Raw genomic sequence first — 25,072 nt, 5'->3', positions numbered from 1 at the left:
GTTTCCTAACCGGTCCATAAATATTGTAACACAACACGGAAATTGATAGCTCTATTTTAAGGCGAACGACACATAAACAAAATTTTAAAGAACAGTAGTCCGATTTATTGGAGGAGCAGAGTGCGTTCGTGGAGTAAATTATATATTCGTTTATTGAAGGAGCAGGGGACGCGTGCAGCTGTAGCGGAGTTTCAGGATGCACCGGAGAGGCGTGGGCGCCGGGGCCATCGCCAAGAAGAAACTCGCCGAGGTAAGTCGCTTGAGTTGTGTAAAACGGGGACAGTGCATACCTTGTGTTCCCCATACAGCACGCGGAAAGTGGTTTAAAAAGTAATTTAAATAGCTACATTAGGTTATGCTGCCGCTACTGGCACAGATGTTGCAAATGAGTGGATAGCTCGACGTAACTCTAAAGAGTGGAGTGCAAACGCTGTCGGTGTGCAGCTTTGCCTGGCTGGGTTTAACATTCAAGTATCCGAAGAACGTGCAGGTAACTTTAGGCAACTTTAACTGGCTACTGTTTCTGAAGAAGATGGGGGAAAAAAGTGACGCCACGACCAAGGATGGGTCCGATTCTTTCACATTGAGATTGGTCACTTTGCGACTCTTATATTGTATTAAGTAAGTGTAATGACATTACTTTTGCCTTTTACATTTTCCACTTCATCTTTCGTCTTCTTCCTTCTGAGTCTAACGATAGTGTGTGTGTTTTCCATACCTTTTGATGGATAATGTTGAGTCCTTTGAAGCCGTGTGGTTCAGAGTTTCCCCGTTTTGTCATAGCCGAGACGCGCTGTTGCCAGGTCAGCTGTTTCCCATCCAATCGGGCGCCCCGCGGGGAAAAAATGGGCTTTCCGCTGATTGAGTTTTTATTTGGGCTAATAGATTCCCCTAAATGGAAGGGGATTAAGGCCAGGTGGATCGGAGGTGGATTCAAATTGTTCTTTCATGGTGTGGATGGGAGGAGAAATGGGGTAGGAGTTATTCTGAAGGAACAGTATGTCAAGAGTGTTTTGGAGGTGAAGAGTGTCAGGCAGAGTAATGATTATGAAGCTGGAAATTGGAGGTGTGATGATGAATGTTGTTAGCGCATATGCACCGCAATTTGGGTGTGCAATGGTTGAGAGAGAAGATTTTTGGAGTGAGTTGGATGAAGTGATGAACCGTGTACCCAAGGGACAGAAAGTGCTGATTGGAGTAGATTTCAATGGGCTTGGTGGTGAAGGGAACAGAGGAGGTGATGGGTAGGTATGGTGTCAAGGAGAGGAATGAAGGAGGTCAGATGATAGTGGATTTTGCCAAAAGGATGGACATGGCTGTGGTGAATACATATTTTAAGAGGGTGGAACATAGGGTTATGTACAAGAGTGGAGGCAGATGCACAGAGGTAGATTACATCCTATGCAGAAGAGTTGATCTGAAGGACACTGAAGACTGCAAAGGTGGCAGGGGAAAGTGTAGTTAAGCAGCATAGGATGGTGCTCTGTAGGATGACATTGGAGATCAAGAAGAGGAAGAGAGTGAGGGCAGAGCCAAAGATCAAATGGTGGAAGTTGAAAAAGGAAGACTGCAAGGTTGAGTTTAGGGAGGAGGTGAGACAGGCACTGGGTGCCAGTGAAGAATTACCAGACAGCTGGGAAACTACAGCAGATGTAGTAAGGGTGAAAGCAAGAAGGATGCTTGGTGTGACATCTGGAAAGAGGAAGGAGGAAAAGGAAACCTGGTGGTGGAATGAGGAAGTACAGGAGAGTATACAGAGGAAGAGGATGGCAAAGAAGAAGAGGGGTAGTCAGAGAGATGCAGAAAGTACAGTAGAGTACAAGGAGAAAAGGAGCAAGGTGAAGAGAGAGGTGGTGAAGGCTAAGGAAAAGGCGTATGATGAGTTGTATGAGAGGTTGGACACTAAGGAGGGGAAAAAAGGACCAGTGGGCTACACAGAGGGGCCGAGCTGGGAAATATGTGCAGCAGGTTAGGGTGATAAAGATGGAAACGTACTAACAAGCGATGAGAGTGTTTTGAGTAGATGGAATGAATACTTTGAGAGGCTGATGAATGAAGAATATGAGAGCGAGAAGAGGTTGGATGATGTGGAGAAAGTGAATTGGGAAGTGCAATGGATTAGCAAGGAGGAAGTAAGGACAGCTATGAAGAGGATGAAAAATGGAAAAGCCGTTGGTCCAGATGACATACTTATGGAAGCATGGAGGTGTTTAGGAGAGATGGCAGTGGAGTTTTTAACCAGATTGTTTAATGGAATCTTGAAAAGTGAGAGGATGCCTGAGGAGTGGAGAAGAATTGTACTGGTGCCGATATTTAAGAATAAGGGGGATGTGCAGGACTGCAGTAACTACAAGGGAATAATATTGATGAGCCACAGCATGAAGTTATGAAAAAGAGTAGTCGAAGCTAGGTTAAGAAGTGAGGTGATGATTAGTGAGCAGCAGCATGGTTTCATGCCAAGAAAGAGCACCACAGATGCAATGTTTGCTCTGAGGATGTCGATGAAGTACAGAGAAGGCCAGAAGGAGTTGCATTGCATCTTTGTGGACCTGGAGAAAGTATATGACAGGGTGTCTCGAGAGGAGTTGTGGTATTGTATGAGAAAGTCGAGAGTGGCAGAGAAATACGTAAGAGTTGTACAGGATGTGTACGAGGGAAATGTGGCCGTGGGGAGGTCTGCGGTAGGAGGGGCGGAGGTGTGATTACATCAGGGATTGGCTCTGAGCCCTTTCTTATTTGCAGTGGTGATGGACTGGTTGACAGACGAGATTAGACAGGAGTCCCCGTGGACTATGATGTTTGCTGATGACATTGTGATCTGCAGCGATAGTAGGGAGCAGGTTGAGGAGACCCTGGAGAGGTGGAGATATGCTCTAGAGAGGAAAGGAATGAAGTTCAGTAGGAACAAGACAGAATACATGTGTGTAAATGAGAGGGAGGTCAGTGGAAAGGTGAGGATGCAGGGAGTAGAGTTGGCGAAGGTGGATGAGTTTAAATACTTGGGATCAACAGTACAGAGTAAAGGGGATTGTGGAAGAGAAGTGAAAAAGAGAGTGCAGGCAGGGTGGAGTGGGTAGAGAAGAGTGTCAGGAGTGATTTGTGACAGACAGGTATCATCAAGAGTAAAAGGGAAGGTCTACAGGACGGTAATGAGACCAGCTATGTTATATAGCAGGGGTCACCAACCTTTTTAAAGCTGAGCTGCTACCTTAAGATTACCAAATGGCTCGAGGGCTACCAGCTGAAAATAAATATATATATTTTAAAAAATCCAAAAAGCGTACAATATTACTCACATTTTTTGCAAAGAATGGCATTCATAACTTTTTGAAAATTATTTGTAAATGAGAATATTTGTTTCATTGTCAAAGTGACATTTGTGCAAATGAACATGTCACAGTTTCATTCAACAAAAAACAGAGCTCAGCTGTGTTTTTCCCCAATACATGAGATTGTGTCAACTCCAACTTTGAATCTGACTTAATCAATGATCAATTGACCAGGTAACATGGTGTTTTACTAAAACACTGTTGAGTCTTGTCTGCCAGTTAGTGAGAAACCTGGCATTCCATGTTGTCCATTAGTTTGCTGTATTCTGGTGTATAATTTGACACTGCCACTCTTGGTGACTCCTGCAGATGTGAATCAGTTAGGCGTGTTCTGTGTTTATTTTTTATGAAGTTCATATTCGAAAAGGCTGATTCACAGAGATAGGTGGATCCAAAAAAACAAGCAGCATTCATAGCTGCTGTGCAGACAGCTTTGTACTTTTCTGTGTCCACTAGGTTCCAAAAGTTTGGGCTGCTCAGATGTGCTTTGAGGTGCAGGTCATTTTGCAAAGTTATTATTTTCATTTCTACCTGCCCTGCATCCAAGGTGAAGGTTGTACTTAGGTTCTCAGCTGAGCCTGTAATGTCCACTGACATAAAAGAATTTGAAATGAATGACACACATGGCTCAATTTGATCAAAATCACAAAATCTATTCTCAAACTCTTGCATCAGTCTGTTAATCACTTGGCGGTATTTTTCTACAGCTTCATCAAAAGCCACAGATACAGAAGCATTGTCACTTAGAACTTTTTGCACATACACTTTTCCTTTGTAAATGCGCAGAGAAAATGTTCATTTTAGCTTTAAAAGCTTTTACAGCACTTATCATGTTTGTGACAGTCGTACCTGTGCCTTGCAGCTCACAGTTCATATTGTTCAGTTTTTCTGTGACGTCTGTTAAAAAGGCAACATCAAGCAACCACTCAATGTCGTCCAATAGGGAGGCGTCCTCTTCTCTGCTCTGCATGAACTCCTTTATTTCACCCAAAAGTGCCAAGAAACGTTTCAAAATCCACCCTGTGCTGAGCCATCGGATCTCTGTATGTAGCAACAGGTCTCCATATTCCGTAGACGGCTCCTCCAAAAGCACCTTGAATGTCCTGTGTTGTTTGGCTTTGGCGCGAATGCTGTTGATTATTTTTACAACGGGCGTCATTACATGGTCAAACCCGGTGACTTTTGCGCATATCGTCTGCTGGTGAATAATACAGTGATAGCGTAGGAAAGGTGGGAAGACTGGGTCATTCTTGCAATGCGCAATGAAGCCCACACGGCATCCCACCATTGCCGATGCGCCATCAGTAGTTACCGACACAAGCTTCTCCAGCGGCACTTTTTTCTCCACAAAGAAAGTTTTTACCGGGTTGTAGATGTCCACTTCCCGTGTAGATGTCCTCAGTGGTATCAGTGTGAGGATCTCTTCTTTAGTAGAGAAATCTTCAAATACCATCCGAATAAACACCATTAGTTGAGCAGTACTGCTGCTGTCCACAGACTCGTCACATTGGATGCTGAAGCACCGGCATGTTCTTAAGTCCTTGTCCAGCTGCTCATTCAAGTTTTCGGACATAGCTGAAACTCTTCTGGTCACTGTACTAGCCCCAAGTTGTACATCAGCTAGACTTGAGATGACATCTGACCGATATTTCTCGTCTTTAAAAACAGTCACCGCAATTATCATCAAAGCTCCTTTAACAATCTCTCCATCAGAAAATGTCTTATTGTTTTTAATCGGATAATGTGTAGCCCTGAATGAAGCTTTGGTTGTCTTTTTGGACTTCTTAAGCGGTCTTGTGAAAAAAGATTGCTGCTTGGTCAAAGTGGCCTTTAACTCCCGCGCTTTCTCTGCTCGAAGCGAACTCTTGGGCGGGAAGTTTGTGTGGAAGCTGCCATGAGTGGTTTGATAGTGTCTTTCCACATTGTGCCGCTTTGAAATTGCACCGTAGCTCCACAAATGAGACACATGTACTTATCTCATATTGATGTAAACATAAATCTTCTTCCCAGTCTTTGTTAAAAATGTTTTCTTTCTCTTCTCAGCCATGCTTTTTTACTCGGTGTAATCATGGATGTATTGGCAAAAGCGGGGTTAATTGTCATGCGCAGGTGAACTATGACCTCGAAACATACAAATGCATTGTTTTTATATGTATATTTTTTTTATTTTGATTACCACCATAAAATTTGCATGTGTGAAACTTTCACTAGAATTTACATAAGGCGCAGCATTAAAAATATTTATATTTTTGGCGAACCACAAGGGCAACTTGCTATTTTTAGAACAAGTCCGCTGGCGACTGAGATGAAGCCAATGGGCGACCGGGTGCCCACGGGCATAGGGTTGGTGACCCCTGTTATATAGGTTGGAGATGGTGGGTACTGACCAGAAAGCTGGAGGTGGCAGAGTTAGATGCTAAGATTTGCACTGGGTGTGATGAGGATGGATAGGATTAGAAATGAGGACATTAGAGGGTCAGCTCAGGTGGGGAGACAAAGTCAGAGAGGCAAGATTGCATTGTTTTGGACAGAGGAGAGATGCTGGGTATATTGGGAGAAGGATGCTAAGGATAGAGCTGCCAGGGAAGAGGAAAAGAGGAAGGCCTTAGAGGAGGTTTAAGGATGTGGTGAGAGAGGACATGCAGGTGATGGATGTAACAGGGCAAGATGACAAGGACAGGAAGATATAGAAGTAGATGATCTGCTGTGGCAACCCCTAACGGGAGCAGCCAGAAGAAGATGATTTAAAAAAACAAACAAAAAAAAAAAAACAAACCTCAAATCCGTAACCTTGGTGTCATTTTGACAGTAACCTCTTTTTTGAGAAACATTAAATCTAGTAAAGAGTTGCTTTTTCCAGCTTCTACTTTTAGCCAAGGTCAAACCTTTATCTTCTGGGGATCTTGAGAAACCAACGCATACTTTTCTTTTCTCGGCTCCATTACGGTAACTCGTTGTATTCCGGGATCAGCAAATCCGTGAAATGCAGGTTGAAGTTGGTCCAGTTTGCTGCTGCCTGTTTTTTTGGTCAGGGCAAGAAAGATTGATTCTGTTTCTCCAATATTAGCTTCTTTACACTGGATTCCTGTTAGTTTCAGAATTGACTTAAAAATTTTTCTGGTAGTTTTTAAATCGGGGGTTCTTGGTTTCAGGGAGTCCGATTAAAAATTAACATTTATATTCAATATACATACCTTTGTGAATCAGGGTTTTTGGCACTTGTTTCTATCAAAACGAAAAGTTGAAATAGATTGGATGTCAAAGATGATATGCGTGTCACCTTCCCAAAGACCACTCCAGTTTCATATTCTTTTTCAAGTCAAACAGGAACAGCCTTCTCATTGAAATAAAGTAGATAACGAGAGAGTAGATGTAGTAGTAGTAGTAGTAGTAGTAGTAGTAGTAGTAGTAGTAGTAGTAGAAACGTAGTAGTAGTAGATCTGTTTTAATTTGCAGTAGAGGATTGTATTTCATAACTATGAGTGGCCATTACTTTTTGCATAGAAAAGGAGTGTTTTTTTTATTTTTATTTTAGATAGTATTATTAAACTTTATAGTAAACATTGTGCATGTCATATACTTATGAGATAATCAAATCTCGATAAATAACATACATTATATTCATTGGATGCAAAGTTGTGTTTATGTGAATATTTCTGTGGAAGGTGATCCATAGCTTTCATCAGATTCTTAAAGGGGTCTATGACTCAAAGGGTTAAGAATCACTGTTTTTAAATCATCACACAGGTCTGCTCCTGCCAATTTATCTGAATTGTGTGTTTTACACCAGCCACCCAGAGAACTTGGATCTACCAGTCAGTGCGAGGGACCATAAGAGGCAACTAAGTGTAAAACTAAGGGGGACGAGGCTTTTCCAGCTGCTGCACCTCATATGTGGAACTCTTTACCACATTACATTAAGGCAGGGGTCCTCAATCACAGTCATGGAGGGCCGCAGTGGCTGCAGGTTTTTGTTCTAACCCAGTTGCTTCATTCATTGTATGTTTTTAATGTAATGCACTTTGGCTACAGCATTATTGATGTTGTTAAATTGACATTGACATTAATAATGAGGTTATTTTTCAATCCCTGCCTCCTCCTTATTAGCATTTTTTTTTTTCATCTATCGGATAAATAAACCCCCCGCCCCTCCTAAGCACCTTTTTATTAAGTATGTAATCATTTAAAAATATCTGAGAGGGTCATACCGACCCCGCTGTTCAATGGTCTATACCAGGGTCTCCAACTTTGATCCCGGAGCCCCTTTTGTAAAGCTTGCTTATGCACAAAAAGAGGCTCGAAATGTGCATATGCAAGTTCCCCTGCAAACCACGGGAGTGTGTTAAGTTTTATTTTATAAATCCTAATGCGTATACCTATGGCAACTCTGACCCACGTGAACAGTACGCAACATTTCAGAGAATCTGGGAAATGACAACACCCTTTGATTAAGCTGCCAAACCAGCTAAATAACAACTCCCACACATAATAATTCATATCACCAAGCCATTGTTATGTGTGTTAATGTGACAGACATATTATTCTTCATAAACGATGAATATGATGCACACTGTGTATTTTAGTTCCTTTTTAAGAGGGCCAGTTCTGCGTATTTGCACTGAAGAACATTTTTGGTTTTTCGTTAGTTTGTATTGGCTACCTGTTGTCACTTCACATGGAACTGGCCGATGTGTCAGGAATATCTCAGCCAAGCTTCACTCTGTCATGCTTGTTGCCCTGGAAGCCATTCACTGACCGACAAGGCACTACATGGAGATCATAAGTTTGCATCCCAGGGCCTCCTTGGGTGGAGTTTGTAAAGCACTTTGAGTAATGAGAAAAATGCTATATAAATTGTAAATAATAATAATTATTATTATTACATCTAGTTTTTGGAATTTGAGGGTGTACATACATAAAATGTTTTTGCCAACATAAGGCAATGTCTGGTCCTCCTAACATAATTGGAGTAATTGACTGTATTCGTATTGCAATAAAGGCACCTCGCCAAAACAAAGCTGCTTTTGTTAACCAAAAGTGGTTACATTCCATTAACGCACAAGTCCTCATTTTTTGCCGTGATGTGGCTGGCAAACACCATGTCTCCATGACGTGGGTTAACCTGGGCTCATTTTTTTGATACAAAGTCTTCTTTTTCTTCTTTCGGCTGCTCCGATTTTAGGGGTCGCCACAGTGGATCATCAGTTTCCATATTTTCCTTTGCCAAATGTGACAGTACTGTATGTGGTGAATGTCTTGTTGGTAAGGTATGCAGTTGAACCCTTAGTTTTTCATAAGGCCTGTACTATCCATCGTAACAGCAGTCACGTCATTACGTGTGTCAGATGATGCTGGCTACCCGCTAAGGAGCTGGTACCGTTTGTCTCTCCGTGACCCTCAGAAGGCAGAGGAAAGCCCCTATAATGCCACGCGTGATCTTGGCCTGTCTTTTGCGGAGCACAGCCAGATGCTTTTGGAGGCAGGTGACAAGATCTCGGCACATCAGGAGGGTGAAGCTGCTCTACCCGCCCTTGAAGTTCTGCAGCATCGTGATATGTATGGAGTTGATTAGTATATTCCATATATGAATATTTCAGGGCAGAGATTGAGGAGCACCCATGTTGTGCACACATTTACAATATTCTGATTTATAAAGGGTAAATTACGTAGGAATGTGCACACACCAGGTTTTGTATATATGATAATTATTTTTTCATATGCATTTTTCTGTTTCTTTGAAATGTCCATATTTTTCACACATGAATCACTGTGAAATTTTATAAATGAGGTCCCAGAAGTGCTACTGTGGTTGCAGGTTTTTCTTATAACCCTTTATTAAATTAGTGACAAGTTTTTGCTGTTAGTTAACGCTTAGCCATGATGTGGTAGACCACACAAACTCAAAGAGTTGGACCACCATGTGCCTAAGCGTTAAAATCGCATGTCCTCTGAGACACTACTCACAACAGAGTTTGAAACTGCCTTTAGAAGCAACATCAGCACAAACACTCTGTGCTGGGAGCTTCATGAAATGGGTTTTCATGGCCTGAGCTGCTAGATACAATCCTCTGATCACTATGGGCAGTGACAAGCATTAGCTGGAGTGGTGTATAGTACTCTGGAGCAGTGATGGATCACACATCACCATCTGGTGGTCTGATGGATAAATCTGGGATTGGCAGATGCAGGGAGAACAACACGTACTGGACATATAGTGCCTATTTTAAAGTTTGGTGGTGGAGTGATAATGGCAAGGTTTGGACTAGACCCCTTGGTTCCTGTGAAGAGTGCTGTTAATGCTGCACCTACAAGTACATTTTAGATTGTTGCTCTTTCAGCATTGTGGTGACTGATTCTGAAGGCCATTTTCTGCTCCAGCATGACTATGCCCTTGTGCACAAAGCCAGGTCCATAAAGACATGGAGGGACTCGAGTAGCCTGCAGAGACCCCTGATCTCAACCATACTGAATACCTCTGGGGTAAATTGCAATGCTGGTTGTGAGCCAGGTCTTCTTGAAAAACATTAGAACAATCTAGACGAGAACAGGCCATTCCGCCCAACAAAGCTCACCAGTCCTAACCGCTTATTTCTTCCAAAAAACATCGTCGAGTTTTAAAAGTTCCTAAAGTCTTGCTGTCTACCACATTGCTTGGTAGCTTATTCCAAGTGTCTATCGTACTAAACATTAAACATATCATACTAAACTAAAACATTAGTACCTGACCTTGCAAGTGCTCATTTGGCTATGAGCAAATTCCTACAAACACACATGGACGGGGTGCCATCTCCACTCCATAGCAGTGCCCATGGTTTTGGAATTTGATGTCCAACAGGCTGATATGGGTGTGATGGTAAGGTGTACACAAACTTTTGGCCATATGGTGTATTTACTGGCAGTATTTATTTTTAAATATAATATACATTTTTTGTTTTGTGCTTTAAGTTTTCATTTTTAATGAATTCAGGCCACTCATTTTTCCCCTCTTTTTATAGACCAAGTACAAAGAAAGGGGAAATGTACTTGCAGAAGACCAGATTGCTCAGGTGAGTCTCTCATTGGTACCAGATGCCTTGCTAGATGACATTTTTTAATCCTTCAGCACTGTTGTAATAAATAGGGCTGAATAAGACTGTGTTAGTAATGAAGGGTCTAGATTCTAAAACCTCGGCTGCCAAGGATTTCTGACACCAAAGCCAGTAAAAGGTAAGGCACTAAACCCAAAACCATAATGATGCTTTTTCATTGCTTGCTATGTGAGCCTAAGCAAGTCGCATAAGCTGCTTATGCACCAACACACGCTCAGTGGCCAGTTTGGTAAGTCCTAAATACTACCTTGGAGGTGTGTGTTTATCACGATGGTGGAAACATTCCATAGGGAGTTTGGTCCACACTGTCTCGGTGATATTATGCAGATCTTCAGATATTTTGGCAGCACATTAACACTGTGAACCTCCTATACGACTTCATCGCAAATGTGCTCTTTTTGATGGAGGTATAGGGACGTTGCTGACCACTGCAGTAATCTGAAGTCACTGTTATGCTTGTGGAGCCAGCTTAAGACAATGTCTGCTTTTTAATATTGGTACATTTATCCATTAGAGAAAAGGTAGACTGTAGCCAAAAGGGATGAACCAGTGATCAGCAACCATGCATTGGTAAGCTGTGACATTCAAATAACACTGAACGGGTATTAAGACACCTAATGTTTACCCAACATTCCTCACACCAGTACACTATTGCTGCATACGTGAATTGCTGTCTCAAGGTAGGATAGATGCACGGAGTCATGATGTTTGTGCCACATTCTGCCTAGTGCAGCAGAAATCCAGGTTCGTCAGATCAGATTGATTACTTATCCAATATTTATTGGTTCAGTTTTGGTGATCATCTGCCTACTGTAGACCCACTGACCTGTTTTTAGCTATTTGTTACACTACTCTTCTCAATAGATTATCTTCGATTGGCATTACCCACACTCCACTAGATTGGTTCAGATCCAACCTCTCAGGCCGCACTCCTTTTGTTCAGCTTAAAACTTTCACATCCCAACCCACTGCTGTTACTTCAGGTGGGCTCTGTCCTGGGGCCTCTCCTTTTCATTATTTACCTCCTTCCCCTTGGTAATATCTTTCGTAAATATAACATTAGCTTCCACTGTTATGCTGATGACACCCAGCTCTATCTCACTAGCAAACCTACTGCTTCCTTTCCACCCTCCTCACTTATTGATTGCATAGCAGAAATCAAATCCTGGTTTTCTTCAAATTTTCTAAAATTAAATAGTGATAAAACTGAGGTTCTCCTCAGTGGTACAAAATCAACATTATCCAAAACTGATCATTTTTCATTTGTTATTGATAATTCCTCTGTCTCCCCTTCCCTACGGGTTAAGAGTCTGGCTGTCATCCTTGACAGTACTTTATCCTTTCAGTCCCACATCAATAACATCTCCCAATCTGCATATTTCCACTTGCGTAACATTAATCGTATTCGCCCCTCCCTCACTCCCCACACCACTGCTATCCTTTTTCATAGCCTTGTCACTTCTCGTCTCGATTATTGCAATTCCCTTTTTTTGGTCTTTCTCGCAAATCTTTTAATAAGCTTCAAGTGGTCCAGAATTCAGCTGCCCACATCATTACTAGAACCCCCTCTATTCACCATATCACCCCTGTTTTGCAGCAGCTTCATTGGCTTCCAGTTCAGTTCTGAATTCAATTCAAAATTCTCCTACTAACTTTTAAGGCTCTCCACAACCTGGCCCCTCCATATTTGTCTGACCTCCTCCATGATACCATTCCCTCCCGTACCCTTAGATCCTCTTTCTCCGTCCACTTGACTGTCCCCTTCGTCCATCTTGTCACTATGGGGAGCAGAGCATTCAGTTGCTCTGCTCCCCAGCTTTGGAACGCACTACCATCTGAGCTTAGAAATATTGAATCATTTTCACTTTTCAAATCTAAACTTAAAACTCATTTGTTTAAGATTGCTTTTCTCTTTGATTACAATTGCTCTGTCTGATTTTAACTTTTGTATTTTACTTTTGTTTATAATCTGTGTTTTGTCTATTGTTTGGTGTCCTTCAGTGTTTAGAAAGGCGCCTACAAATAAATAAAATGTATTATTATTATTATTATACCAAGAAGCAGCACGCAGATATTTAAGGTTAAACTTTGTTTTTTTGATGTACATTACAGGTCTTCGCTCAAACTTTGATGGTCCTGATGTTCTCACTTCACTCTTTCAAGGCACCGCGTAACGAGCGACTTTAAGAAATCCATCTGTTAATCACTTTTCGCAGTTTCATTAAAGGACATTTTGAAGGACGCCAATTGTCCATCCTCCTATTGATTTTAGAACCCACTTATTCCAGATCAGGGGCGTGGGGCCCTGTAGCCCATTACATTTGCTCAACGTATATTTTTAGATGAACTCTACGACTTGGTGTATGAGGCGAATGTCATGGTATCCTAACTCATAACGCGTATACATTACCGCGGCCGTGTCCTTGACTGTTTAGAAAGGCACCTACAAATAAATAAAATGTATTATTATTATTATTATTAATTTAACTTGAGTACCTGAATTAAAACCCATGCAAAATCCACAAAGGTCTTCACCAGGATTGGTTCTGAATGCGGGCTCCTAGAGTAATATCCCTTAATGGTCTTCTTATAGCTTAAAGTTCTGTACACAGGAAGACAAAAATTGATTTTAATAATTTATGAACATGTGGTCTTCACTCACTGGTTGTGTCACAATGCTTATGACTTAATGGGGCAGTTTCAGACTATAAGACATGAAAAATGTATCAGGATGCATAGATTTTTCAATAGAAGCATGACAGGAATGATTTCACCATTCACATTGTGATTATTTTTTCTTATATTTATCTTTAACAAAGATGTCCAAACAACTGGAGACATTTAAGACGCATCTGGAAGAGTTTGCCAGCAAACACAAACAGGAGATCCGCAAAAGTGCTCAGTTCAGAGTGCAGTTTCAGGATATGTGTGCCACCATTGGGGTTGACCCTCTTGCATGTAAGTTATTGGTAACTAAAACTTGCCGAGCATCCTAATGACCTTTGTCCACAGCCTGCTCACAGATAGCTGACTGCGACTGTTGTAAAAGTTAATCAGCTGTGGTTTAGAGCGATGTTTTCTAAATAATTATTCTAATTTCTTGCTCAAGCTGGAAAGGGTTTCTGGTCAGAGATGCTAGGAGTTGGAGACTTTTACTATGAGCTGGGTGTTCAGATCATTGAAGTGTGCCTCGCCCTGAAGCATCGTAATGGAGGTAAGCGTGAAAGATTGCAACTGAATTTTTAAAATAACAATGTGGATATTCTACATGTTTAAGAATTCACGTGATTAGTAGGATGCTGGGTAATTATTAAGCTCATCAGACAAAAAATTAAGAGGTGATGCATACTTCACGCACCAACAGAGGGCACCCCAGTTTGAATACTGTCCTACCGATAGCTGTGTCATGTGATACAGGGTTCAAAGAGTGGCGAGGAGTAGTGGTGTGCCATGTGTGTTTGGTTCTTTCTCTGAAAAACTGGTACCACGATAGACGTGAATGATCATCAAAAAGCAGTTATTGCATTCAGCCGGGCCAAAGGCCATAGTGTACAGGAAGTTGCTAACTTTGCGTGTGTGTCAAAGTGTGCTGTCCAACAGGTGTTCTGGCTATGGCATATATCAGCCATCGACTACTTGCTGACCGAACTGTGGTCAAAAGACGGTGCCCACAGATGGGGATCGTGTGTTGCACATCGTGATGGCAAACAATTTCTACAGGTGTCACAATTTTTTACTTACTTACAAACCGTCTGCCTGTGTAAAATCAGTGTTGGAACAAACTGTTACTTTTTTGTGCTTCGTTATCAGACCAAACACAGAATGGCCAACCCAGTCTTCCCAGATGACAGTTGTCACGTGCACAGGGTTGGAACTGCATGTGATTGGCATGAAGTACATTCTGAAGCATTCTCGCATCTCAACCGGCCCAGAGAATTTCTAGATTTAAAATTCCATAGAAAATCTGTGGGACTGCTTGGAACGACCGGTGAAACACCGGCGACCGAACTGCGGGTTTTAGTCCTGGAAGAGTGGTTGAAAATTGATCTCACCTACATCTGCAAATTGGTGGTATCCATGCCAGATAGAATTACAACTGTTCTTCACTATATTCTTATACACTATTTGATAACATTTAGCCAGGGGTAGCCGTTTTTTTTTTCTGGTGAGCCTGTTTATTTTAGGATATTCAAGAATATGGATTAATATCCATTCACAGCAAGTCACTTAATCACTGCGGGGTATGTGTGCTTCTCTTTCAGGTCTAATTACGTTGGAGGAACTCCACCAGAGGGTGCTGAAGGGCCGAGGAAAATTTGCACAGGATGTTAGCCAGTGAGTTCCCCGAGAGCGAAGGGTTGGGGTTATCACTGGTCGCAGCATCTGCCTACATAGTCCCTAACTCTGTACTCTGAAGTTTTTTCACTTCATTGTAGTTCTAGACAGAGGTTGGGAGCGTGCACTGATACGGCACATTGCTGCACCCACCACGGAACAAACCACCTTAGGATCCCAGATTAGGACCCAAGCACAGCTGTGCAACAGGTGACCCCTCAGCACCACACTGGTTTGAATGAAGCGGACTAGTGTGAGGTTTTTTAACATTGGCTGGAGTGCCAATCCTGCCACCAACCCAACATTTTCAGGGTATTCTGAAATCATGGTTTTCAAAGTATGAGTTTTGCGTTAGAACTAGATTCCCGTCACATGTGCTGCTGCCATTTTTCTAAATGTCATACGTTTTATCGGATGAGCATGTTGATTTCTTTGTCTGTGAGCAGAGGGTTAATCTGTAATGTTTCCACCCACCATTTTTTTGATGTACACTAGCCATCATTTTACTATACTAGTGTTTCAAAAGGCACAATAAATGTCATACATAGATTTCCACCTTCACAAGAAATTCTAGTTAAAACATGCCCTTCTCCCACTTTTTTTTTCCCCCACATTGAACTAGGACCATGTAACTGAGGTGGCTGATGTGATATTTTATTGTAGTGTAAGATGATAATGTACCTATGCATCAACTACCACTAAACATTTTGGTACTGTCAGGCATTTCTGGATGATTCAAATAGGCTCATTGCTAAATATTAGTATTCTGTCAATGGATTTAAGGATACCAACAACATTTGCTGTTTCAGATTTAATTTCCTAGGGTGCAACAGGTAAGCCCATTCATGGCTTCAGTATTTGGTACAGCCCACCTTGACTGAAATCATCTTAGATAAATTGTATTTTTCTATTAGCCATTTACAGTTTGTGCCCACTGAGTCCTCTCAGGTTGTTCTTCTTGTCTTCTAGATTTCTTGCTAATGATACAATAGCTTACCTGTAATCCTCTTCCCCATCAGTGTTCCACTGTTACACCAGAACCACGAACATGTCGTGATATGTGAAGCTAGGCACCGAGTCTCTTGAAGTCCATAATTTTAGCCTCCTTTTAACTTATTTGCTCGTATGAGTGATGAATGCAGTACCCTGGCCACTATACAACTATAATTCTTTTTATTTTCCCTCTCGCTTTCTCTTTACCTGAGGCTGCCACAGTCAATCATGCTGTCTTTTTGTTGTCTCCATATTGCACCCAGTCTTCTTGAATATCCCTCATTACCACACCTTTCCATCTGATGTTTGGTCTCTCTGTCTCGCTTCTTTACCCTGGGAACTCCATGTCTAATACTGTCCTTAGCACACTGTTTTCCTCTTGCCCTGTTCATAAATTTTTAGTTCACCGGAGTCGTCTTTCCATCATCCTCCAACATATTCCTTTCACTTTTTAAGCTGCTCCTTATATACTTGTGGGTTTTTTTTTTTGTTTGTTTATAAATTCATCCATTTTGTTCACCCCTTACATTCAGAAATTCTCAGTCTCGGTTCTTGTTGTTCACAAAGTTTCTGCACTATACAACTTTGATCTAGCTACCATTTTGCATATTTTCCATTTCATCTTAATAAGCCGTTTTTTGCCACAAAGTGTTCAGCTACACAATTCCCCATTTTTTACACCCCACTCTTTAAATCATTGATCCCAACTACCAATAGAATTTCACTGCTTCTCCCTTATTTGCTCCTAGCTTTACTTTTCCATTCTTATCCTCTCTGCTATAGCTGCAGGTCATACATTGAAGTTATTGATCTGCTTAACCTGGTCCCATGCCCCCTTTGGGGCATCTGTATAATCCCATTTCCAATTCCTCCAAGATCATCTGCAAAAATCTTTGACCATCAAGACTCTTTCTTTACTTCCTCGATGATCTCCTCTAATATTAGCATAGACTATAATTGTCTCAATGCTGACCCCTGATGTAATCCCACTCTCACTTTGAACTCTTCTCTAATTGCTGTGCTTGCTTCAGCCTACATATTTTTGAGAAGTTTTATGTAATCGGGTGCACCTTTCCTTATCAAGCCCCACCATACCTCTTTTGGTATTTCATCCTGGCTTTATCAAAAAGCCATGGGTAGATCTTTCTTTCCTTTTCTTAGGGGTATGCAATGCAAAGGTTGCAGCCCTCTTTAAATTTAGGCTTTTCATGACAAGCCTGATGTGTTGATATCTGTTGGTAATTTTAAAGGGAATTTTAAAACTAAAAAAAAATGCATCTGACTATTTTGATATACTTTGTGCAAGCAGCAGCTTTTTTTACAGAAGCTCATCAGTCTTTTTGTCCTGAATGTATGTAATTATTTAAGGAGCTTCTGTAAAAAATACCTGGGAGTGCAGCTGGACGATAAATTAGACTGGACTGCCAATACTGATTCTCTGTGCAAGAAAGGACAGAGCCGCCTGTACTTCCTTAGAAGACTGGCATCCTTCAACATCTGCAGTAAGATGCTGCAGATGTTCTATCAGATGGTTGTGGCGAGTGCCCTCTTCTACGCAGCGGTGTGCTGGGGAGGCAGCATTAAGAAGAAGGATGCCTCACGCCTGGACAAACTGGTGAGGAAGGCAGGCTCTATTGTTGGCATAGAGCTGGACGGTTTGACATCCGTAGCAGAGCAACGGGCACTCAGCAGGCTCCTATCAATTATGGAGAATCCACTACATCCATTAAACAGTGTCATCTCCAGACAGAGGAGCAGTTTCAGCGACAGACTGCTGTCACTGTCCTGCTCCACTGACAGACTGAGAAGATCATTCCTCCCCCAAACTATGCGACTCTTCAATTCCACCAGAGGGGGTAAACGTTGAACATTATTCAAGTTATTGTCTGTTTTTTACCTACATTTTTTTATTACTCTTTAATATTTTTTGCTGCTGGAGTATGTGAATTTCCCCCTGGGATTAATTATCTATCCATCTATCCATCCATCCATCCGGACAAATACTTCGATCCCTCCATCTGAGGAAATTGTCTTTCTATGTGAACCTTGGTGGTCAGAGTGCGGGGTCAGCCAATGTACAGCACCCCTACAGCAATTTTCAGTTTAAGGGCCTTGTTGAAGGACCCAGTGGAGTAGGATCCCTTGTGGCAGTAGCAGGGCTTCAACTGGTAACCTTTCTAGATACCAGCGCAGATCCGTAGCCTCAGTGCCACCACTCGGCCTATTCTATTTTTCTAAATTTTAACAGTAATTTTTCCCCCATCTCCCATTTTTGGTTACAGAGTGAATATAATTTTTTAATTGAGGACCCCCACTTTTGATTTTTTTTTTTTGTTTTTTTTTTTTTTATCTGTTTAGCCAGCCTTGATCCTAGTGGACTTCCTATAATCACCGATCTATTGGCAAGGTTTTCCTGACCTCAGGAATTGACATGAACCTCTTAACACCTTAGTGATGACAATTCTTATTAATCTTACCTTAAAACAAATAAAATCTCTTAACAGGTGAAGTACAGCACTAGACTTGGCAGCAGCAGCCTCATTACGTAGCTCTCACCTATAGCTTTTCTAAGATGGTTTGATGTAATGCCAGGATTAATAATTAAGAGCAAGTAAGCAATTTTTTCTTTTTTTTTACTCTTTCTGTTTCTTTTCAAAGGGATGACCTAACACGTGCCATCAAGAAGTTGAAATCCTTAGGAAATGGATTTAGCATGATTCCAGTAGGTGGAACATACCTGGTCCAGTCTGTGCCTGCAGAACTAAATATGGATCACACTGTTGTCCTTCAGCTGGCTGAGGTAAAGCCTTTCTTAAGATATGAAGAGCACTCTTTTCAGCTTGTATGTCCTCCTGTCCAGCAGTTCTGTTCGCTTTACAGCACTACAGTACCTTGACCCCTTTTTTTTTTTTTTTTGACTTTTGTAGAAGAAAGGCTTTGTCACAGTGAGTGAGATCAGATCCAGCCTCACTTGGGAAACAGAGCGAGCAAAGCATGTATTGGTAAGAACGGACACTCGTGCTTTAGAGGTTGGTTGGGTGAATTTTGATAGTCGCTTGACAGACATGTTTTTGTAAACTGGTTAGGCACACAGAATATTAGATGGTACTCTGTTTTTGTAAGGTGGTTGAAAGCATACAGGAAATGGGAATCAATGGTGAATACCGTGTGTGTATTCATTTACTAAGCAGTAGTAACTAGGGCCTACATTCTACACATCATGTAATTTTTCTTGTGGACTGCGTAACACAATTTTCAGGATTGTGTCTGGTACATGTAGGAACAGAAAAAGGAACAGAATATTTGTGATGTACTTATGAAATGCAGGGATATTTAAAAAATTCCCAGTTAAATAATTGTGCAGGAGCAAGCTGGTCATGTGAACTGATAATGCAGGATAGAGAGACAAAGTGACATTGACAATTTCGTATGGGACATTGAAAATGCAAAATGATAATCATCATCAAAGGCAATTTTAAACATAATCCAAAGATGCTGTTATATATTGTCCAGAGGTATAACATAAATGCACATCTTAATACACAAGTAATGGGTAGAAGTAGACGGAGTAGTGTGAATATTGTACATGCTTGTGGGACTGTTTAATTGGAATAGATCAGTGGTTTCCAAACTCAGTCCTGGGGACCCACTGTGGCTGCAGGTTTTTGTTCCAACCAACTTCCATTTTTCATTGGACTCTTTGCTTAATTAAGTGAGTCATTATTTCCCAGTTTCTGTGTTTTGGAGTCCAATGTAGAAATTATTACACTTTAATAAAAATCTACCAAACTTAGTTTGTACAGTAATCTGTTATATGGGCAAGTCGTTAACAGTATTTTCAACCTAATTTTCATTCTGCTTGTCCAGGTGTTCTGGTTATTTGATTATTTACTAATTAGCGGGTCTGACGCTGAAGTCGTTGCAGCGTTCATCATATGTTTGCTGTGCTGGTTGTTAATTGTCACTATTAGGGTTAAATGAAGGGAACAAACTACACAGGAAAAGGGGAAAATAATAGGAAAACAACAAAAGAGAGTTAAGCATTTACAGCTTTCGAAAAAAATAGAAATATTTCTAAATGTCTTATAAATGTAAAAACCATACTGTTATGTTTTACTCTTCTGTTATTCTGCATTCAGAAAAAAAGACCAGCTAATTAAATGAGATCAGTTGTTCTCGATTTTATGATCAGATTATGGATCTGGTTGGAGCAAAAACCTGCAGCCATAGTGGGTCCCCAGGACCGAGTTTGGGAACCACTGGAATAGACCATTTAATATAGTAGGAAACATTTTTGTTCTTTATTGATTTCACCTTATACAATTTCTCGTATTAGGAATTTGTTAGTTTTCGCATACCCCTTGGGGTCAGAGCGCAGGGTCAGCCATTGTACAGCACCCCTGGAGCAATTACAGGTTAAGGGTCTTGCTCAAGGGCCCAGCAAAGCAGGATCTCTTTTGGCAGTGACGGAGATTCGAACCGGCAACCTTCTGGATACCAGCACAGATCCTTAGCCTCAGAGCCACCAAACCTATTTTGATAGGATTTAAATAGTGTTAACAGTGTGAAGATTTGTCTTCCTGAATGCTTTGGTGTATCTTTTTATGGAGTTTTTTTTTTTTTCCCCCTGCTGATCACAAAATTCATCTTTACATTTTCCCCATCTCATACCACCCATTTCTGTGATTTCCTCCCATATTATTAGTATATATGTACAGTTTAAAAACTACAACTGTGGTGACCTAAAGTTAATGGCACTGCAGATCAAATATGCCATGTATTGCGAATGGGCCAGCCATTGTCATCACGTTAAAAAGCACTGGCCCCACTGGCAGCTTTTGGGTCCTGGGCAGAAAAGTGTGGCACATAAACCACATGCCAACCCAACAAACGATATTCTTAGCATCTCTTTATAAAAAAAAAAAACTTGATCCAATATAAAACTTTGGTAAAATGAGAAATAAGGAAAGTGGAGGATTTCGGTATTCAAGGCAGATGAATAACTGATGTCAAGATTAAGGCAAGACAATTCAGAGAGATCATCAATGACAGGCACTTCGAAGAGCTGCTAGTGAGGCTGGAGGAAAATAAAACAAATTGCATGGAAGGCCTTCAAGGATGTCATTGTGTATTTTCTTGGCAATGACGGAGCACCAAACCCCCACCTTGCTGGTGGACAACATGCTTCAAAAGTACAAAACAATGAACTACAAGATTTCACTAAAGATTCATTTTGTGTATTCATACTTGGGACTTCTCCCCTGCTAATCATGGAGAAAGGTCTCACCCTGATATTGCAACAATGGAAAAGCAGTACGAGGGGCAAGTAGAAACGATGCTGACCAGTTATCATTGACCACTGAAACAAGAAGCATCAAATGCAGAGGACACAAGAAAATGAGCAGAACATTTTTAGCTCTGTTGAATTTGTGCAACATGTCAGCATCATTAAGTGATCAAACATGTTAAATTGAACCAAACTGAATTTCAGATTTCAAATTCCTACCAGATACAGTCAGCCTGAAGATGTCTATTATGATGATCAAAAATTATTCAGTAAGCAAAACCATTTGATGGGGGGGTGGGGGCGAGAATGTCCAGTTTAGTTACTGTCTTATTCTTGTATATAAAACATAACATCAAGATAGCTTGGTGCTTTCCATCTCCATGATACCATGAAGTAGATAGGTAGGTTAGAATCAATGGATGGAAAGGAATTGGTCCTCTAGGAATGAATATGGGTGTGTGTGGGCTCTGCAGCCCTGCAGTGGACGAGGCAAGTTAATGGAAGGACAGAGTGATGTCTGTCTGCAGCCTCCTCTTTACGCATCAAGTATGTTGTGTAGGGAACCAATTTCTGTTGTTACCAAACTTCGCTGTGACAAACAAGCTAAAGGTGTGCCTCAAATCCCCCTAACTGTCTGCACTGTCCCAGGAGCCATCTTTGTGGCACAGTATGCAAAGTTCAGTTTCTGACTGTTACCATATGTGGGTGTAAGAGCCACTTGTTAGGTTATGCTAAGTTGATATTATTACTTTACTAGCTGATTACCCAGTGGCTTGACTCACGGAGTGCAAGGGAAAAAATTAAAATATAGTCTAAGTTATTAAACAGTAAAACATTAACATTTTAAGAAGTAAAGATACATTGAGCACTACACTACATTTTAAAGGCGCTATAACACAACAGGTTAAGTAGTACTAACAGCAGCTAAAATGTATTTGGATCATTTCTTGGTAGTAGATCCCTTGTAAAAGGCGCTACATGACCGCTGTGGTATAGAAATTGCATTTTCTATGTGATTGTCCAAGTTTCTGCCTGACAACCTTGCACTACATGCCTGTGGTTTACTTCTTAAAATTCATCACAAAAGCAACCTTGAATGTTGTGGGGTTTTAGTGACCCGAACTCACCTTAAGGGACAGTAAGTAGTCGTGCAGGGCAATTTACAAACAGAGTCCTGCTTCGATGGCGCCGATTACTCATTCACAAAGATTTTCACTCTCCCAGGAGCTGACGGGGCATTTGAAGTGTCACAAACAGTGTGAGAAGAAAGGACGCTGCCCGAAACTGTGAAGCTCTCAACTCGGCGGAGCAGCCCGGCATTCCGCGCCTCTAAGCATCCACTTTGTTCTCACGACCCCTCGCCGCTGAAGGCGGTCTCGTCTTCACATTGCTTACAGCTCGGCGCAGTTAAAAAGTAGAAAGACGCAAAGCTGTTTTCCTCATCTCTTCTACTATCAAGTACTGCCAACTAAAAAAAAGTTACAATGTGGCAGTTTCAGCGACAGTCACGTGGACGAATAAATAAAACTTCTCTGTCAGAACGTGCCTGGCGGCGGACGGCTCAGTGCTGTAGCAGAGAGGAGGGCTGGGAGAGGGCGACGCGAGGTGTACTTCTATGGGATAGATCGGCGTGTTTGTGTTTACTACTTTTCAATATCAGTAAAATAACTCCACACAAATAATAATTCGTAAAGACGATATAAAAATGGCATCCACAAACAAAGTGATTAGTTCCTGTATTATAATGTGTTCTGTGGTCATATGTAATTTCCATATCGCGTGGTCATACATAATTTCCGTTTCAAACACGAAAAGAATTTTATATATATAATGTTAAAATATAATAGTGCATAGTCAAAGGGAGGTTGTAAGTGTAATATTCTAATTATTATTATTCCAACTACAGACTAGTTCAGTTTCTGATCTGCCTTGCAGCTGGTAAGGCATGGAGGGTTTCAAACCATACTGAATGTAATAAATATACTAAAGTGAAGCCTATAAGTTTGCCATAGAAAAGTATCAAGTTATAAAATTTATCTGAAGTTAAACAAGAGAAGGCTAAGATTGTAATGAAACAGAGAAGAAACCTACCCCCCCCCCCCCCCCCTTTATTCTGTACTAGCCGTCTGGACGGTGAGGAGGGTCCTGCCCAGCTCCCCCCTCCCCTCGGCCCACAGCCTCTCTTTCGGATTAGCGTGAATATATCACTCCTGTCAGCAAACTGTGATTCTTAGCACAATCTTATAAAATCAACCGAAATGATCAAGCAAATTACAGAGGAAAAAAAAAAAAACCCGCTCTAAATCCGTCATCCTGTTCTCTTGTGAAAAGCGGACAGACATACAAATTTTGGATTATATAATTTTTTCTTTCTGAATTTCTGTGATTTGTCCCTTTTTTTTATTAAATTTCCACTAAACCTTAACTTTACTGGACTGAGACATTTCTTTTGTTGCATGTTTGACTCCTACTGGATCCTGCCTTGCCAACTCCGTAGTTGGTTGACTGTGGGGAACCTAGAAAAGACGCAGCTACAGTGGGCGTATGTAATTCTATCATTTTCTTCTTTTCTTTCCACTCTAGGAACATCTCCTGAAGGAAGGCCTCGCTTGGCTTGACACTCAGGCTTCTGGAGAGCCGCAGTACTGGCTGCCTGCTCTCTTCTCTGAACTCTACTCACGAGATGTTAGCCCAGAGGAGGCCAGTCAGTTGATGCCATGATGGAATATCAAGCTTGGACCCCTTCAGCCCTCCAACTACTTGAATGGACCATTTAAATGGGAGTGAAATGAAAACCCTGGAGCAGCACAGATAGTCATAAGAAATCTGCCATTAACACATGCATTTTAAATATACACCTTTTTTTTTTTAAAACTATATTCTATAAATATAATCTTATAGAGTCCTTGAGATGCCCCAGATTTATCTGTATAGAATGTGCAGCCCCCCACCCCATTTTCATAGTTCCTATTGCACATTGGTCATCACCTACTGCTGAACCCTGGGTCTGGACACTCGTACCACACACTGGTTTTTGTTTTCTTTTTTTTTTCCTTGAATTAAATACCCTTTATTAAAACCTCTACTGTTAACTAGGCATTAAAAATCATATAGTCATGAAAAATATTCAGCTGTGGCAGATATACAATATATGTATTGTCAGAGGTGGCACACAATGGACACTTCACTTGGGTGAACTGAGCGCAGGCCAGGGGACTTTACATACCCCTTGAACAAACGGGCACAAATGTAAGAGTGGTGGGTGTGGAGTTTGTCTCCCTGCAAATATAAGAAGAGTGGTCCCCCCCCCTTGGAGAATAGAAGTGGGGGTGGGATTGGGTTTGTGATGCGTCTTCAAATAGAGATGTTGGGGGCTTGGGGTGGTGTTTTCCTGCAGCATCTGCAAATACAAACGGCCATAAATTATGTTGTAGTGCCGTCAGTCACTTAGGGCAGGGGGTCACCAACTCTGGTCCTGGAGGACCACCATGGCTGCAGGTTTTCATTCTGACCCTTTTTTTAAATGAGTGTGAATTCATTTTAATTGACTTTTAAGATTTGTTCCCTTGAATTTCTTTATCGTTCCTCTGAGTTGCTTCATTCCTTTCCTTAACTGACACCCAAAGAGAAATGAAATGTGAAGCCAGTGAGCCAAGAGAAGACCAACTAAGTCAGGGCCTCAAACTCCAACCAGTTGCTTAATTAGGCGCCGAGTCTTGTCGTTAGTTAAACCCGTTCTGGAATTCTGTGGCTTGTTGCTGCTCTCATGGTGCATTAGCAGACATTTCCAAAACACTTGATTTTTCTCTTTTCTAATAGCTCTGTTAAAATGTGTTGTGGACCTGAGCAGATCGACATTCCTGAGACCTTCATCTTTCTTTTTTTTTCCCAGATATTGTATGATGGGCACCAGTTCTTTTGGCTTTTTGTATCTCATTATTGTTTGGCTGCTAATTAAGGAAAATGAAACAAGGGGTCTGAGTCTTCAAGAGCAAGTCAAAAGAAGTTAATTAGCAGCAAAAACAGGTCACTCATTAAGA

General features: G+C 41.3%; 1 protein-coding gene across 1 annotated transcript; it reads left to right on the top strand.

The window, feature by feature from the left end:
• snf8 (SNF8 subunit of ESCRT-II) lies at positions 1-24,252 on the top strand. The gene is made up of 8 exons (XM_028818984.2): positions 1-250; positions 10,325-10,375; positions 13,237-13,375; positions 13,527-13,631; positions 14,680-14,752; positions 18,404-18,545; positions 18,673-18,747; positions 23,616-24,252. Exons 1-8 carry the CDS (start codon positions 197-199, stop codon positions 23,751-23,753), a joined length of 777 nt encoding a protein of 258 aa, XP_028674817.2. The 5' UTR covers positions 1-196; the 3' UTR covers positions 23,754-24,252.
• The last annotated feature ends 820 nt before the right edge of the window (positions 24,253-25,072 follow it).

This window comes from Erpetoichthys calabaricus, chromosome 14 (genome assembly GCF_900747795.2).
Source record: "Erpetoichthys calabaricus chromosome 14, fErpCal1.3, whole genome shotgun sequence".
Lineage (NCBI taxonomy): Eukaryota > Metazoa > Chordata > Cladistia > Polypteriformes > Polypteridae > Erpetoichthys > Erpetoichthys calabaricus.
Note: the sequence above shows the minus strand (reverse complement) of the source record. Positions and strands in the feature narration are given on the sequence as shown.